Source organism: Oenanthe melanoleuca, chromosome 1 (genome assembly GCF_029582105.1).
Source record: "Oenanthe melanoleuca isolate GR-GAL-2019-014 chromosome 1, OMel1.0, whole genome shotgun sequence".
Lineage (NCBI taxonomy): Eukaryota > Metazoa > Chordata > Aves > Passeriformes > Muscicapidae > Oenanthe > Oenanthe melanoleuca.
The window spans coordinates 22,467,223-22,486,173 of NC_079333.1; the positions used below are offsets into that span (position 1 = coordinate 22,467,223).

Consider the following 18,951-nt stretch of genomic DNA (forward strand, 5'->3'; position numbering starts at 1 on the left):
CTGGGCACTGGTAAACTGATGCTCCACAATCCCTCTGAACCAGATGTTTAGCAAAGATAGGTGATATGATCCATGTATAGAAAACTCTTACCTATCTCTCTGTGGACATAAAACTCTGCTTTGAATATGGTTAGTATAGATCATCTAATAGAGTTTGCTGGGTTTTTTTCCCATCTAGCTCTTTCCCTTCTGTTGTCATTGTGGATCTATAGACAGGAAGAGCGAGGCACTGGGAGTTTTTCAAAACAAGGCTGTCTTAAAGTGAGTTATGTTTTGGAGGGTTGTCAAAACAGTGAGGGGGAAGCTAGCAAACAAACCTTCCCTTTAAAACTGAGGACATGAAATGCTGTCCTGCAGGACCTAAAGTCCATTGGACATTGGGAAATCTCACACCTTCCAGCTTCATGTTGCAGTCTGTCTCCCAGTACAGCCTGGTTTCTGCTTCTTGTCTAAAGGAGGAACTGAAATATCCCAGGAACCTAGGTCTGGTCCCATGGAAAGGGAGAGGATTCAGCTGCCCTTCCTAGGAAACGTGAAAAGCATATAGCTGGCCAGATCTGCTTAAAGAGCTTAGGAAGGCAGCTGAAGGAAAAAGGTACAGCCAGTGCACTGGCCACAGTCACTTGTGACAGAAATGCAGCTTGCCAGGAACACAGTATTGCCTGGGGCAAGCATTTACATGGCCGGGTGGTGTGCTGCTCCTGCAGACTGTGTCACTTGGCACACATCTGGCTGACACAGCTGGATCACTTCACTCAGGTGTTTTATTTTAGTGCCTGACATAACCCTGGCAAGCCACACGCAATCACTGAAACCACTCTGCCATGCAGCCCCGTGGAGCTTGCTGATGAAGGAATGGTTTACACGCAGCACTTGCAGGCACCATCTCCACCATCCGCTTAGCCCTCTTGGCTGCAAATGCAGCTTTAGCACACAGCATCTAGATAAACTGAAAAGCTCCAAGGTTAAGTGGGAAATAGAAATCTAGTGACCCCTGTCTGGGCAAGTGAGCTTAATGACTTGTCTGCTGCTGCATGTACCAAACATATGCTGGCAAGCATCTGTCTGAGCAGACCCTCCAAAATAAATGATTGATGGAAGCGTTTTGCCTTTAAAAATGGGATAAGTCAGCTAAGAGTCCTGCTAAAAAAGGGTTAATGGGATATATGAATTGGTAGTGAGTGGAAGAGAGAGTAGAAAAGCTGGAGTCAGAGGCAACACCCCTTGTTAGGTGTTTACCATGTCGAATCTAAACCGCTTCCACTGCATATGCAAGGCAGATGAATTACTCTGTAAATCCTATTACTCTGTGTGGATAAATCTTACATTCAAGTTAACAAGTCTGGAGAGCTGGGGAATGGAAGCTGCTGAATGGATATTCCAGGATCAAAACAACCGAGGACATGGGAGGCAACTGAAGGGGTGATATGCCTACACACAGACACACACACGCTCACACACACACACATCCCTCTTCCAGCATCCTTTTTCCCCTCTATGATTAAATGGGAGGGATGCAGGGCACAGGGGATCAGGTAGCAGAGCGTTTGGTGACATCCAGCAGGATTTATTTCACAGAGAGAGAAAGAAAACTTTGCTACTGCTGTTAGCTTTACTAGGGGATTGCTCCCTTGGTGCTTCAGGGTTTGTGCACTATCAGCTCCTCAGACAGATCACAGACTTATTTTAAATTACATCCAGTAGTTTTACAGCCATAATACACAGTATGCACACTCACACATGCAGAATTTTCCTTCAGTAGGTTAGTTACTGCAGGTAAGTTGAGCAAGGCAGAATTTGAAAAAAGAAACCTACAGGAAAAAGACTACTGCAGTTCAGCTATTTGGGACACTCCTAACTGAAAGCCCAAGTAGTGTCAGAAGTACCTTTCGAAAACCTGCACAATGACACCAGAAATGTAACACTCAATAGTGCCAGCAAGCAAGGTTTCATGTGCAAAGACATCCTCATCACTACCAGACACACAGGCACAGCATACACCCATTTATTTAGTCCTGCAAAAAACCCAACACACTAAGACACAATCTTTGTAAATGTCAGAGCTGCTACACCATTTTTTCACCATCCTTTTCAACTACTGTATCCATCTTCCCTGCCCACAGAGCAGAAAAATAAATAAACAAAATTAAAAGACAAGAGTTTCCCAAAAGAACTTGCTTGAGAGTTCTGGCAGCACCAGGGCTAAAGTTTTTGCATATGTACAAAAAAAAGCATGGGAAAATCAATGGAACATCTGGCAAGCACAGCTGGATCCCTTTTCGATTCCTCTGTTGATACTGCAGGGCTGGTGGAAAGTGTATGTTCACAAGAGCTGGTTAACACAAGCAGATCTTTCCCCACTGAAATTCTTTTTATCCAGAGCACTACACAGAGGATAGTATGGCAAGAAGTGTTCAAAAGCTTTGCAATTTTTTCATATTAAAGCACAAACACACACGCAGAGCCTGTTTGTAGCAGCTGCTGCTACTGCAGTTTGAGAGGTAAAATAACACACACTCTCAACAGACACATACACACAAATTTGTATCACGTCACACGTACACGTTGCATACATGGCAATTTAGATGCACACATAGAAGAGGAAAAGTTGGCAAAATGCCCTACCTGAGGATGGCTGTGTCCCCTTGCCTCACGGTGATGTTATCGGTACCTCGGCTAAAATCCACGCTGCGGACTGGCAGCCCTGTAGGGAGAAGGCAAAGCAATCTCAGTAGGACCAGCGGTAATTGTTTCCGATCAGGCTGAGCCCTTGCTACCATGGCTGGTCTCGTCGAGTTTCACTGTCAGTACTTGTCTCTTTCTCTGCCTGTGTGTGTGGACAGATAGACGTAGAAAGAAAACAATAATAATAATGTACAACTCTCGCTCTGATCGACAGCCCAAGAAAGGGGAGGTGATTTCACAGTCCTTCTCAGCTGCCACTTTCTCTTGCTCTTTTCAGTCTTTTGCTGGCTTCTTTCCCTTCCTTGCCTTAAAAAAAAAAAAAAAAAAAATAGATAAAAAAAAAAAAGTCTTCAGAGAGCCTTCAAATAATAAAGGAAAAAAAAAAAAAAAAGCAAGACGAAAAAGTCAGGTAGCAAAATAACTACGAAATGATAACAATTAAATCGACCCGTTTAGAGTGATGAAGAGAGGTGGGGGTGAAAAGAAAAGAAAAAAAAAAAAAAAAAAAATGGAAAAGGAACAAGAGGAATCCTGTGCCACTGGGATGCGGGAGGGGATAGTCCTGTGGCTGTGCAGCCTCCAGCCCCGCGCTCCCTCCTAACCCACTTTCCCAGGCGGAGCGAGGGAGGGAGGAGGAAGAGGAGGAGGAGGAGAGAGGGAGAGAGGGAGGAGGGAGCCTTACTCATGAGACGGCAGCTCGGCACCACAGCGGCGGCGGCGGGCGCGGAGGGAGCCGCGGGCCGCGCTCCCCATCCGCTCCCATTCCCGCGGGCCGCGCTCCCCATCCGCTCCTATTCCCGCTGGCCGCGCTCCCCATCCGCTCCTATTCCCGCGGGCCCCGCTCCCCATCCGCTCCCGCGGGTGCAGCCCCCATCCGCTCCCATTCCCGCGGCCGCGCTCCCCATTCACTCCCATTCCCGCTGGCCGCGCTCCCCATCCGCTCCCATTCCCGCTGGCCGCGCTCCCCATCCGCTCCCATTCCCGCGGCCGCGCTCCCCATTCACTCCCATTCCCGCGGGCGCAGCCGCCCGGGGGCCCGCGCCGGGGACCGGGGCTGCCCGGGGGCACACGGAACGGCGGCCGGGGAGGGGGCTTGGAAAGGCAGGAGGGCTGCAAGGCAGAGGGGGAAGCCCCGAAGGAGAGGGGAGAAGGGGGAGGCAGAGAGGAAAGGGGATGGGAGGAGGGGGCTAGAGAAAGGAGGAGAAGGGGAGCGGGCAACTGGAGCGGGAAGCAGAGAGAAGGCAGGAACAGTCGGGAGCTGGTGAGCGGGAGGGGGGCACACGGAGTAGGGCACAGAGGACGGAAGAAGGTACGGCCAATATTCTCAAGATGAAATAGTGAGGAGAGAAGAGCTGTGGCCAAAAGTGCCAACAACTTGGCTTAGCGGCCTGAAGCCACACGCTAGCTGATTTACAGAGCAGCATCTTTGGCAAATGCCTCTGCAGCCTCAAACCTTGCTTCTTCCCCTCTCAGACTTTCCTCTCGCCAGATAACCAGTTGTACATCCCTCCCTCCCACCTCTCTCCACTCAGCCCTTCCCGCCCCCCACCTCTTTTCCCAGCCTCGGAGCGCCGGAGCGAGACAATGCCGGCATTGAGCTGCCCGCGGTGTGAATTGAATGCTCGGCCTGTGCTGCCGCTGCCAGAGCCCGCAGCTGAGCCCCGCGCCCGCCGGCAGCAGCGCTGCCCGCCCGGGAACGCGCCCGCAGCCCACCGCCCACCGCCACCGCAAAGAGAAGGGAAGTTAAATTAATGGAAAGGGATAAGCCGTATGCTTTATTGCTGATGCCTGCCTGCCATTCCACCAGCCCGATCTCTGCCTGCGGGAGGGATCGGAACTGCTCCGAGGGATGCTTCGCTAATGTAAACCTTCTGCGACCCAAGCACGGCGGGGCTGGGACGGGGAAGCAAAGAGGGAAGGGGACATTTAAGAAGGGTCCAGAGAATCAGATGCAAGAAAATCCATGCTGAGAGTTACTCGGCTGAGAGTTGCTGTCCTGCGTGGTCACAGCGCTGGTACTTGTGTGTGCAGGAAGGGAAAGAGCAGGTCTTGTACGTAGCCTGCTTCACCTCTGCTCCTGCAGCCTTGTGGGATACAGCGCGCTCAAACTGAAGAGACATAAGGAATGTCACTGTCATAGAAATGGCCATGTGGGACCAGATCAAAGGACCCCCTAACCCTTCCTCCTGTCTCCAAGCAGCCTAAAGCCAATGCTTGGTGAAGCTCTCAAGCACAAGGCAAGCATGCAGTGGTACTGCCCCAGGGCACATCTATTTCTAGTGATTTATGGCTAAGGCATGTCCCCAGCCAGTGGCACTGTAGTTAATGGCACTTGAATGATTTTCTTCTTCCAGGAATACATCCAGTTGCCTTCTGAACTCCTAAAAACTGGCCTCTGCAGCCTTGGTATGGAAAGGCCACACTGTCTGAGTACTTAAACAAACCCTGCAAGTGTTAAAGGCTCACAAATTAGGGATTAAGGTCATGACACCGCTCCTCCAGTGCCAAGCATGCAGCAGCAAGAAGAGATGACTGCTTTGTATTCAAGCTAAGGCGTGAGGCAAGTCAGACGTTTCCTCTGCAGTAGACTTAGCAGGGATAGCGCCAGAGGGGGAGAGGAAAGAGGAGCTAAAGGGGTTAATCCACACACTAGATGTACCCAAGCTACTGCAGAGAGAGATGCCACTCCACGAGGGTATTGCTCTGGAGAAGACCATGCTGCTGATACCTGATTGCTGACTAGTAACCACCATTCTAGGATGGAGAGTGCAAGGCACAGAGATGCATCAGGCTGCTGGCATGCCAGAAGAGGGGCATCACCAAAACCTCTGCACTTCCCATGACAGACTTGGAGTACAGCTAAGACCTGGTCTCATATGAAGTTACCAATGAAAGAAATGCACCCCTCTCACAAGCCAGTGTTGCATGGATTTTTTACAAGGGTCTCACAAATATGTTTTATCTACATTTAATAAGAGCTATTGTATATTAATTAAATGCCCATGGAGTAAGGAAATATATTTGTCAAAGATTAACTATTATGCAATGCAAGAAGCATCTGCCACCCAACTGCTAGAGCTCACTAAATATTTCCTTATCTCAGAGTATTTACTTAGGAGGCAATAACTATCCAGTTAAATCTAAATTTAATGCTTAGTTAAATATAGTTCCTAGAAAGTGGCACCAATATGTTTTATACAGAGAATGACAGAGGGGTTTCAGGGAGGGAGAAGGAAGGAATTCTGTCTCCAGGTTCCAGTAAGATCCTGATTCAAGGTGAGACTGCATGTGGCCATGCCTCCCTACTGAGAGAGGTGCATCACAGAGGACTTAGAGGCCCCTCTCTGTTGATGCAGCAATACAGGGGATGATTTCATCTTCTTACACATTCATATAATCCTCATTAGAACTACTGTAGCATAACTATTTAATAATAATAACAATAATCATAATAATAATCAGATGAGGAAGAAATTTCCTTGAGTGTCTTGTGAGCCTTGTGAAAAATAAAACAAAAGCAAAACCTAAAGGGGATAGGTCTTACTTGCTTTTAGAAGCGTACAGAAGTAAAAGCAAGAGGATGCATAGGTGTAAAAGGCCAAACAAGCAGGAATCACACAAATCCTAGGAGAGTGCCTCATGAGTAAAACAGATAATGTTATTTTTGTATGTGTTCCCAGAAGAAATAACTCTCTGGACCCATCTCCCCCTGCTGGAAGCAGATAGTGAAACAGCAAGCCTGGCTCCTAACTTTCCTACCTTCTGAAAACTTGAGGAAATATGCAGGTAAACAGTCAGAGCATGGACACCACAAATCCATACCATAGCCTTTTAACGCCATTTTTCAGTACTTCTGGTAGTGCAGGACTAGCAAGATGAGCCTGACTAAACAGATTTTGTCACTATGCATTCAAGAATGGATGGAACAGCATGAGCCCAACCCTACAGATACCACATCCCTCCTCTCCACTGCAAAACACTAGAACCCTGTTTAAAGGTAACAGGGCCCAGAGCAACACACTTTGAGGAGCACAGACTGTATGGCACAGCCAGAGACACAACAGAAATGTTTGGATGGCAGGTTCAGGAACATGTCTGTTTCCACATTATGAATGTGGGATTCCTTTGTGTACCAAGCTGGAAGGAAGACAGCAGCATGAGCTGAGGCAGTCTGGCTATCCTTATTTCCCCTGTCTTTAAGGGGAATGGACTGAAGACTTCATAGTGTGGACACCTAGGCTGGCTAACACTGGTCCTGGGTGGGTAGGAGTTATGCTGAGATATGCCATGCTGAGCTGCCCTAGGACAGGTACTCAGGTCACCTCTGCCTGCCTGTGTGGCAGCTCAGTTTTTCAGATACTCAGGGACTGACATTGAGTGAGCCTGAAGTGCCATCTGCTTTTCATGGAGAGCCAAGAGACAGTGAAAGCATGGATTCTGTCCACAAATAGGAGTGGGAGGTTTTTTTTGCATTTGAGGTGGCTAAATGCAAAGAGCAATCCATGCACTTCACTCAATGCCAACTGCAACAACCATCTGTATGATGTGGATGGCTGCCCTCTAGGACTGAAGTGAGGCTTGTCAGCTCACACCACAAACAGCCACACAAAATGGACACAAAAGTCTCACTTGACTTTCATTCACTACCAGCCACGCCAAAACTGGCGACTTGATCCCAAATATTGCTGGAATCGGGGAAAAGGCATTTCTGAAAAATACCAAAAAAGCAAACTGCTCACACAATTCTCCAGACTGTATCATGACTGACACAAGAGTTTTAAGGGGACTGCAATGGCTCTGCCAGCAGAGTCCAGGCACATAGGGACTTTATTTGGGATATCTGCAACAGTGAGCAGAAGCGTATGATGCTTTGTGAGCTATAACACATTTAGTCAAGATACACTGCTGCACAATGCAGCAGAGCCTGCTCAAAGCTTCTCAGCCATGAAGAGAAAATGCAATTTTGTCTCATTGGCAGAGGAGTTATGGAGAGGAATGAGGAAGAGCCAAAGGGGTTTCACAACATGGTGAGGAAGATTAAGGGACCGTGGAAGTACAGCTGTGATCTCTCTGTCCTCTCTTCATTCCCACATCTGCAGCTCCCACACACACATTTCTGCTCTGATGTGCAAGGGTGGCATCCCACTGCAATTAAGCAGGTACATTCCATTCTCCTCTGGTCCCTGGGATACAGGGAGCCATAGGAGTAGAAGAAAAGGAGGAAAAGCAGGGCTAGAAGAGAGATGGGAAATCAAACTTACAAAGCACTTATTATAGGGAAAAATTCTGCAGTTTGAGAAAAGTACATACCTATGGTTTCTATTAATTCTTTGCAAGTCTAAAAATTAAACTGGCTTTTGGTGCTAAAAAAACCAGCAAATTTAGAGCCAAGGCTAACGTCCAGATGTGTAATGCAACAAAACCAAGCTTCCTTGGAAGTAAAAACCTCATTAGGTAGAAAAATTTACTGCATTGAGAGCACTCAGCTAGGCCATAACTGCAGATGATAACATGCATGCACAACACCTCTCTCTAAGTGTGGTCACTGAGCTGTAACAGAACTCCTGTACAAGAACAAGAGCTGATTTTCACCAATTTGTAACCTTGCTGCTATGCAATTGATCTGGTTTCACAATAGATCCCCCTGGTGTGGACAATTTAGAGGTCAAGGGCCAGGTTCTCAATTGCTGTAAGCTGACATATCACCACCACTGGTGGTCAGAAGAGCTATCTTGATCTACACCAGCTAAAAACAAGTTGCAATGTTCATTTTCTTCTGTGCTGCATGGGCAGAGAACTGTGGAGTCACCTTGGAAAGAAATAAAACTTGTTTGATTGGATGAAGAGATTTTGTGCTCAGACTTTTCAGAAAGTTTCACCTTTAAGTAAAGACCAAATCTGAAGGCCGGACAGGAGGAAAATAGTAGCCTAAAGATGCTTTTTCTTCATCAGTATGACCAAGCAGAATTAAAGAATTAGTACTGCAGATGGTGTGTAGCCTTAATTACTGGTTGTTATCACAGCAAGTGCTTGTAGAACTACAGACTCATTTGTAGAAGGATCTTTCCTGCTTGAGAGGGTCAAGACACAGAGAGTGTTTTTTTTTTTTTTTTGCTTAAAACAAAAGTATAAGACTCTTCCAGTCTTACATAAATACAACAATACAAGAATAAAAGTCATCAGTAGTGTCGAGCATCACACTGCCTTTGCTGTGAAAGATCAAATACCATTTGTGACTTCCTTACCAATACCTCACAACTGGACACTGCAGCTGCTTCTTGCCAGAGGGTGTCAAATCATTCTGAGACCACTGGAGGCCAAGCTGCTCAGCCAGTGCTGCTGTGTGGCAGGGAGCCAAGCTGCCTGCCATCTCCCAGCCCATGCAGCAACCCCAGTGGGAAACTGTGGGACCTGCCCCCACAAGAAAGGCTGGCTCATGGCTTCAGCAGCAGGGGAATAGCTGATCCCAGTTCTGACATTCCCACAGGGAACTAGACAGTATGTCAACCTGTGTTTTTTTATGACTATAGAAGTTAGGCATGCAAACCTAGACAAGCAGTCCATTCCTCCCCCTGAGGACAGCTTCAAAATCTCTTTATATTTGGCAGTGAATGGTTGCTTCACCTATGTCACATAACACTTGATGAGTCAGGCAGAGCCAGAGTTCAACCCTACAGGTCCTTAAATAAGTCACTTCCCCATAGGAAGGCAATGGCTCTATCTGCTTACTCCTAGTATCTCCCAAAAACTTTCCTTCAGTGCCAGTGAATATTTACTGCTCTCAGCAAAAGTAATTAGGACAGGAGCAGAGAGATGACCCAAAGATCCAGTTCTAGGAGGATAGTCCAAATTCTTCAGTGAATTTGGGTAAATTACTTAATGAAGCAATCACAGAAGCATAAAAAGTGAATTTCCCTAGACTCCCTCTGCCCTCAGAGAAGTAATCTTGTCTTGAGGGCACTAAGAGCAGATGCCTAATTTAACGACTTTAAACTTTTCTGTCTCTCAGGGTGTGTCAAAGTTTACAGCTCCATTGCAGAGATCCTCACACAAGCTTCCAGTTGTACACACAAACCCTGAAGGCTGCAGGGTGATCTGACACAATCTGACACTACTCTACAGAAAGCCCCTGCAAAACTCAACCTACAGAACATGCCAGGAGTGACCTATTTCCAACATATTCCTTAAGAGGCCCCAGAACAACTGCCTGGCATTTGCAAGGGGCATAGATCGCTGCAGACAGGAGTTTTATACAGCTAAGAGTGGTCAAACCCATCCTGTGGAGCCCTGATGCATATTCAATGACCTGCTCTGGCATGGAGTTCTCCACACAGTGCTAATGGATGAGCATAATCACTCTGGCAGCAATGATTCTGAAGAGAGCTCCAGAGTCTTGTTGAAAAGATACATTCTACACACCCATCATTACCAGAGAATTAGTTTTATTGTGGAGAATAGAGAGCAGCAGGCTGTTGCAGCTCCAGCATTGCTTTTATGAAACTTAAACTGAGGCCTTCAGCAAGACAAGAAAAATTCTCAAGTTTTGTGGTGCTATCAGGACACAAGGCAGTGTCAGAAAGCCTCAAATGCAAGAGATATTTGCATGCAAAATTTTGGAGAAAGTTTCCTTTGAAACTATAGCCTGCCTGAATTCAAGCTTCTGAAAACACTTCCATTCAGTTCACTGTGTTCAGATCTGAAAATAAGGAAAATATGTCCAGTTATTCAAGATGAAAATCCAGGAGAGCTGTCCCACAGACACAGGCTCACCTTACAGGCTACAGGTCAGGAATGCCTCTGCATCAGAATTTAAAGCTAGTGCATGCATAGTCTTTCAAAATAAACTTTCTGCTACTCTCTTCTAAACTTCTCACCCTGACATTTTCAAGTTTTTCTCCCTTTCTTGTGTTGCTCCCATGCCCCATTTCTGTCAGGCCCTGTCATATTCATACATTTTAAAGCTGGAAGGGACTTTTCAGATCATCCTATCCAGTTGCCTGCCTCAAGCCACAAAAACTCGCCTATTTCTTGGGTTCAATGATTAATTATCACATCAGATTAAGAATTTTTCTTGTTGTTTTAAACATAAACATTATTTCCTTTATCATCCAGCCACTGAACTGAATCATGCTTTTGTCTGCTTAAATGGTTGACTATTATTAAATACTATCTTCTTGAAATACTATGTTCTACCTGTTTAAATCTTACATTGTAGCACTTTTGTTCCTAGTTCAATACTTTGCCACAAATGCCAGACACCTGGAGCCAGGGAGGAAAATGTGGTGCTTTCAGCAGCCTCTAAGAGAGCTGGCAGATGCAAGATTAATATCACTGTCCTTGATATTGGCCAGATAGCAAAGAAGAAGGGCCAGGAGTGGCCATTTTAGGTCCAAGTCTAAGAATGGGAAAAGGGGAGGTAGAAGCAGGGGTGGAGCAACAGAGGACCTGCCCACCAAAAGGTGCAGAAATTAGGCAACTTCTCAGAGAGAAGTCATTTTGCTGGAGGTGATTCCAGCAGCTTGTTCTGTCAGACAGGACAGAGGAAGCTCCAGTTCTGTGCTCAGATGCAGTGGCCATGCACCTGTATGGCCTGTGGGCTTCACCACTTGCAGGAGCAGCACCTCCTCATCTCAGAACCACCCTGATTCCATTTCATCCCAACTCATGTTTAAATCAGTGTGGATAAGAGAAAACAACCCCAAATGTGGATAAACTTGCAAACTGCTCAGATGAAGCAATCCATCTCAGAAAAAGCAATACCTTTCTAGGGACAGAATTCTGCCCTGAACCACTGCTTATGACTCTGCTAAGGCTGGGCTGGATGAGGGATGCACACAACCCGAAACAGCTCCCTAAAACAGAGGTCTGGGGAGTCCATTTATAAAAGTCTTCCAGGCAAGAGTGAGAATAAGCAGGTGTTCTCTTGAAGGGGCATAAAATCTCTGTGGGAACTCGACCTGGTTCAGGCCCTGAAGTGCCAGCAAATGCTCACACACACACACACACATATATGATTTACTCAGCTCCAGCAACCTGTTAGATCCAGCAGCTGGTAGGGGCTTTGTGAAACAAAGAACCCACAACCCACACAGGAACAGAGGCATTGCTTTCTGTGAAACCCCTGGGTGTTGTGCATAGCCCTGGCCTTCAGTGACACTTTATTACTTTCTTAATTTATACAACACACCAGTATATTTTAAAATCATGTAATGAGCCTGCTAGCTTCTTCCAGCAGGCAGAGATCACGGAAGGACAAAGAGCAGGTTGCTCAGAGCACTACAGCAGCTGCTGAACAAAGGCAAGTGATGTGAAAAAAAAGTTGGATCAGACTGGAGCAAGATAACAAGAAAAGGCCCAAAGAAACCTTTGATGAAGAGATGGAGCTCTGAATGAGGCACTTACATGTTTCATTACTTGCCCTATGATAGAGGAATGGACTGGAAGATGAACTCCAAATACCACACCTATCATATGTGTGGGTGAGGCTACCTCAAGTATCCTCCAGGAAAATCTATTTTTTGGCCAAAGTCATTGTCCATAACACCTTTTTACCTTATTCTAGCAGTCTGCAAGGAATCATCCTGTGTTTGCCAGTTATCAGTGGGAATTAAAAGGAGCTTGAATTTGTGAAATGGAGGGCTCCAAGTCACTCAAATATCTGCTTCTGAGTAGTAAGACAATCACTTTCACATACAGTTTTGAGAAAGAATGGCAAAAGTGGTTTACCAGAGTTACTTTTGATCTGGTGAGAGTACAGCACAAAGGAGCTGGCAGGAAAACTTTCTACAGGCTTGGGGTGATAAAATCTTACTGCCAAATTCAAGGGGTTACCTACTGATGTGATGAGGATTCTGTGGAAGTAGGCGCCTAATTTGTCTCTCAGTATCTGAGATGTCAAAGACAAGTCTGACAGGTAGTAGCCCCTTGAATGAATCAGGGGGATATAATCAAGTGCACGTCTGCCACTGATTTCTGTGGGGCTGATTTCCTTTCTTGAAGTCTGCCTCTCACTCTCATTTCCCGTAAACTGCTCTTGGCTGGAGAATGAGTGCAACACAAAGAGCAAAGCAAACACAGAAATTAAGGCACACGTTCAGATTCATGTCAATCTAACTTAAATGCAACCTTTTTCCAGTAAACTCATTGCTCATCAAAGGGAGGAACAAACAGTGAATCTGGATGGCTTTAGACAGACACAGCATAAGCAAATCAAGTGCAAATTTTCCTGCACCCAGTTCATTCAGGACACCCCTGTTCTGTCCATCAGCCTGCCCCAGTATTCCTGCCCTCTCTCACCATCTGCTGATGTAGCCAAGTCCTGAAAAGGAGAAGCTGCTATTGCCCATGAATTTTTAATACAGCAAGGAAAAGGCTGCAGGAAGAAGAATATTTGGTGGCATTTACTCCCTGTGATCAAAGCCATTTCATGTCTCTTGTGTGATATTATTAGAACACAATATGAAGTGAAAGCAGCATTCAGACTGAGGTCCCTATTCAAGAAACATTTTCTGCAGAGGAGAATGCAAGAACCAATGCCAGCAGGAAGGTCATATTCTCTCTTACCATGTATGTCTGCATCACATGACAGAAAGAGCCAAGCAGGTACCTTAACTCCATTTCCCTCCACCACAACCATGATGCTCAATGGGACACTTCTACTCACCTGTGAAAGCTTCCCAACACCCAAAAGCACTTGCATGGTCAGCAGTAAGAGACCCCAGTCTAAAGAATGCCACAGAAGGAGCTGTGTTTTAGGTCTCTGCTGTCACTTCCTTTTGTTAAATAAAGTACTGACTGTGTGCTTGTACACAACAAGCAACCACCCAAGAGGACACAATGCCATAGAGAGCTGATATATCCTGTCTCTTTCCTATCATGAGCTGAGCCAATCCTCCAGAGCTAAGAGACACATGAAGACCATAGAGGAAAATCTGTCATGCACTCAGTGAACAGAAAGGGAATTTTTATCTATTGAGAAAGGGGTACAGGGATTCAGAAAGATTTGGCTCTCAGTAATTATGGATTAATTCCAGACCTTTCCTTTCCTCTACTAAATGACATAACAAAACACATACCGTAGTAAGTTTTTTGAAAAGTTTCTTCCTCTGACCTCAGACAAACATGGAGGCACAAGAGTATTCCCCTGGGAAATATGTGGACTAGCTGAATATGCTGTAATTACAGATTGCCAGTCTTACTGCCATTGTTCATTTGACAATAAAACTCAGGCACTGAGAGGCCACATTGATCAAACTGCTAGCCACAAACAATGTATCTCACACAGATCACATTCTGTTGTTTGGGACCTTCTGAAGCAAATCTGTCCACTGCTGGTAAGTGACGAGTGTTTCATGAGAAGCTGATGCCTTGTTCACAGCATACTTCTGATGGCACTGAGCATGCATTGTTCACACCAGCTGAAATTTTCAGCCCCTATTCCACAGCTTAAAGATACCTGTAAGCGACATTCAAGGTTCAAAAAGTAGCAGGGATATCTGTGCAAAAATATTTGCCCATTGAATCCTGCTGCTGATACAAGACTTGTCTGCTCACTGTAAACCATCATGTGAATGCATCCACACTAATATCACACAAGTAAACACAAGGGGACCACAAGAGAAGCTGAAGTGAAATTTAAGTATTTTGCTAAAAATAATGTCTGTAAACGAATGCTGAGAGCCATCATGCAGATGTTTACAGAGGTAACAGAAAACCTATGAATGGCCCTTGCTGCTTTTACATTCTTCTGAGCTGGATTACAAAAAGCTGAAGAAGGACTTTTAACAGGGGCACATATTGATAGAACAAAGGGGAATGGCTTTAAACTGAAAGAGAGTAGGGTTAGATTAGATATTAGAAAGAAATTCTTTACTGTGAGGTGGAAAAGCATTGGACAGGTAGTCCAGAGAAGCTGTGGATGCCTCATCCCTGGAAGCATTCAAGACTAAGTTGGGTGGGGTTTTGGGCCACCTACTCTAGTGGAAGGTGTCCCTGGCCATGGCAGTGGGGTTGGAAGTAGAAGACCTTTAAGGTCCCTTCAAGCCCAAGCCATTCTATGATTTGGTGACTCTGGTAAGGGCTCTGTACTGGACAGCTCTTTCTGTGCCACTGTGCAAATCAAGCACAGCTGATTGAAGCAGAGAAAAGTCAATGAACAGACAAAAATATACAAAGGAAACTGCAAGACATCAACACCATATATCATGTGCCTGTAGTCCCTCAAAGCTCTGCAATGAGAAAGTCCCATGAAGCAGAAGTTCTCTTCATATGCAGGAAAGCAGCAATGTGTCATTGCTAAAATCTTTGGACTGCAAGCTGGTTTGCTCTTACTGCCACAGAGAACTGCACAAAGGATTTAGGTTTCACACAAGTGAACCTTTCCCACTTCACCTACACAGCACAACAGAGCTGTAGGGGATGTTCTGGGCACTGCAAGTCTGTAAGGAAAGAAACTGGTGAAGGAGGGTGGAAAGAGGCCTGTGCCACCATCATGATCTGTGTGTGCATGGGTATGAGCAAGGTGACACTGGCATATGTGATATTCCAACTTACTGGGAAGACTGGATAGGACAAATATTAAGTTTTAAGCTCTGTGGTATTTTGTCAGGAAGCAGTGCTTAAAGAAAGCAAACCAATCAGCTCAGAAAAGGAAAAAATCCCCTATTTCATCTGAAAATCAAGTCTTCCTTATAATTTCCATTATGGTTCTTAAGCTTTCTAAAAATGTCCTCACTTTCTGTCCTCACAATCCTAAAACATGATATTTGAACACATTGGCCAGGATGGAGTCAATGTTTTGATGACTGGGGAACATGCAGTATGCTTTTAGTTTGCTAGATGTATTCAACTCCCTATGAAAAGATTCAATATGTCATCAGTATTGGACAGATGACCCTTAGCTCTGCAGCCAAGAGTCTTCACAATGTGAAGGTGGTGTCCATTTCTTCTACTTCTTGTAGCATCTTTCCATAAATATGGCAAGTGTTTGGATAGCTGCAATAAAGATGGATGGGGTTGAGACATAGAGAAACATTTGTGATTAGAATATGATTATTGAGCTAACGAAGATCTCATGAAAAATCCTAAAAAGATGAACAAGCTGCTCAACTTTGCCTGATTCCCTAAATCCAGCAGTTCAAGACAACTTTTCCCATTATCTTAAAGCTCTAGTCTTCCTCAGTGTCCTTGATGTGGATGGAATATTTTTTTTTCTCAATAGTAGGAATATCTCTGTGTTTTGGGTTCAGTATGAGAATAATGTTAATAATGCACTGATATTTTGGTTGTTGCTAATTAGTGCTTCCCGTAAGTCAAAGACCTCTCCATTTTCCATGCTCTGCCAGTGGAAGCACAAATAGAACATCATGTTCAGTTGACAGATGACTCAGGAAGTCACCCAGAAAAGGGGCTGATTGCAGTTTGGGGATGGGTTTGGCATCAGTCAGTGAGTGGTGAGCAATTGACATGTGGATCACTTGCTTCTCTTGAGTTTTTATCTCTCTCTTCTTTTTATTACCATTTTTAATGTATTTTACTTTGTTTCAGTTGTTGTACTGCTCTCGTCTCAACCCATATAAGTTTTATTTTTTTCCCTGATTCTCCTTCCAATCCACCAGGGTGAGGGGGAGGTGGGTAAGCAGCAGGTGGTGCTTGGTTGCTGCCTGGGATTAAACCACAACACTTGATTATTTCACCAGAGTGGAAGAGATTGCCAAATTCTAACATCCCTCTAGAAGATACAAAGCTGTTTTGATGATTCATCTGGCAAATACAGCAACTACTGCCAATTGATACTAAGTCAGAATACAAAACTTTGGAAAATTAAGGCATAGGGAAATAGAGTTTAAGAGAAGGAAGTGTTTAAAAAAAACCCGCAAAGCATTCAGTACGGTTTGTAGATTCTACTTTTGTCTTAGACAAGCCAGAGAGATGATTAATGCTTTCTCATTATTTCTTAACAACATTTGGAATATAAGCAATAAGAAGTAAAGAAGAAAAACCAATGTAGAAACATTTCTTCTTATTCCCTCATCAGACATCCTCAAAAGAAAATACAGAAAATCCACAGTAATATTTGTATTCATTAAAAAACCCTGGAAAATTCCAATCAGTGCCTGCATTTAGGACTTTAACTTGGTATAGATGTTACTTAAAAAAAAAAGTGTTCTTACTTGTTCTGTTCATACTGGAATTTAAGAAGTGCAAAGAACATGTATTTAACTAGCTAATGTGTATTAACAGCTTAGCACAAATAAGGCAGCATGCTTCCATGATGTATTAAAAATCAGATAGCTAAACCTCCAGCTCCTTCTTGCCATTATGCTTAAGATATGCTAAAATCATACTACCTTGTTTGCATTAGGCTGGTAAAACATGCCCCCAAAGACAGCTTCACCTTAAAGCTCCCGTGAGAACGACCTAAAGGTTTAGCTATGTTGGCAAAGCCATCCTAAGTTGACATTCTGCTGATGTGGCGGTAACGTACTTCCTATCTCTTCATTCCTCCAGTAAACACTCTTGGCAAAAAGATTACAGAGGCCAGGGAGCTGCATCTGCACTTTGGCTCCTGCAGTGTCACATTCAGCATCGCGCTTCCTCGTGCCTGTGACCAGAGTAACAAAGGTTTATAGCACGGACCTGGCCCTGGGCACAAGGAGGAGCAGGCTGGCCAGCAGAATATCAACTGCTGCATGTCAATTCCCACAGACAAACCGAGGCTCATCCTGAAATTGTCTTGCTTTGGTTCATGACTTCTGACCATAGGGTAGGAAAGAAAATCTACCAGTCCCTGTACCTGTGTGCATCCATCCTGATTTTTCTTTCCTAAATGATAGCATTTCGTAAGAATTTCCCCAAGTCTGCAAGCTACCTTTACATTACTTCAGTATAGATTTTCAACATGAATTCCAAAAGAAAATTCCCTGTCTCTGAGGTACAACAGAACGTTAACAATACCAACTGTCCCTTCAGAGAAAGGGCTAGATCCCCTATATTCATCACCTCCTTTGTGCTGTTTCTCCATTCAAGTCACCAAAGAAGAAGATATTTTTTCTTCTGCTGTTTCAGTTGCTCAGGTAGGACAGTCACCCAGATGTCACCAGGCCAGAGACCTAGTTGGTGAGGCACAGAGGTGCCTAGTCAGGCACCAAAAAACATCACAGAGTCTGAAAGAGGCTTTCTGTGTGTGCTTCCTCTGCTTTACAGCTGACTCATATGGAGAGCCACCAGGCTCTCTCCAGAACAGGAAAAAATAACTGCATATTATCTGTTTAAAAGCCTCATAATCCTCAGGCAACAACTGAGTAGTAACTGCAGTGACAGGCAACATCTTTCTGCTTCATATTAATAAACCCCAACACAATATTTTGGTTTGCTGCATCAAGGGCTTTTACATAAATGACCTTTTTTTTTTTTTTTTTCCTTTTTAATTAACACTAAAACAAAGAATACACGTGTGGAAGGACTTGAGTGTTTAAGGTTTTGCTTAGGTTTCCATTTGCTGCATCATGTTGGTTTTGAGAAACTAGACTACATCACTGGAAATAAACAGAAAGCAAACAAGGAGTGCAAATGGGGAAAAAGCAAATAATCTCTGTGTTTCAGTGGTCTCACATCTCGTTTGCCAGACCAGGGGGTGAAGTCTCTTCCCCAAAGGAATACCACTGTTACTTTTTTCTGGAGATCAGCTGCCCACTCTCAGTCAGGAAGAGTCACTGCTTGCCCTAGATATGTTTGTTGAGATAGGGACACACAAAGCCATGACAGTGAGGGAAGTGTCATCTTCTGCAAGTGCTTTTTCTTTAGACTGGAATAATGCAATTATGAAGCATTCTGCACATCTTTATCTTGTTCCCATATATTGCACAGAAAGAGTCTCCTCCAAAACGTGGCATCCCTGGAGCTGAGTTACTACTCATGATGTCCTTACTAGGTGGCAACTTCTTATCCCCTGGGAATGGCTGTGTAATATGGATGGCTTTAGACCATTTCCACAGATGTCCTGGTTCATATTTGGGTTACAGCTAAGGCAGATCACTTACAGTCAGTCCCTGCACAGTTTCTTTCCCTCAGTGAAATCATGATACTTATGATTCAACCACGAGAACAGAACTCACCAGATAAGCTTGTGTGTGTTTGTTTGCCTGGCCCTAAATCATCTCTTAGGCATTAACCTCCCATCAGTTCTGTCTCACCAGGTGCTATGCCTTTGCTAAAGTACCTTAGGGAAACCACTCTGATTTTTGCTGGGTACTCTTGCAGGGATAA

General features: G+C 44.8%; 1 protein-coding gene across 5 annotated transcripts in view; it reads right to left on the reverse strand.

Annotated features, from left to right (window-relative positions):
• Positions 1-18,951, reverse strand: part of LSAMP (limbic system associated membrane protein) — a 979,688-nt gene that overhangs the window by 291,834 nt on the left and 668,903 nt on the right. For 2 of the 5 annotated variants that reach the window (XM_056490684.1, XM_056490700.1), the window contains exon 2: positions 2,626-2,704. In XM_056490684.1, coding sequence (XP_056346659.1) covers positions 2,626-2,704 — 79 coding nt within the window. Of the gene's footprint in view, positions 1-2,625; positions 3,285-3,367; positions 3,402-18,951 lie in introns of those variants that run through there. The other 3 variants (XM_056490665.1, XM_056490693.1, XM_056490673.1) reach the window with 3 other exon arrangements.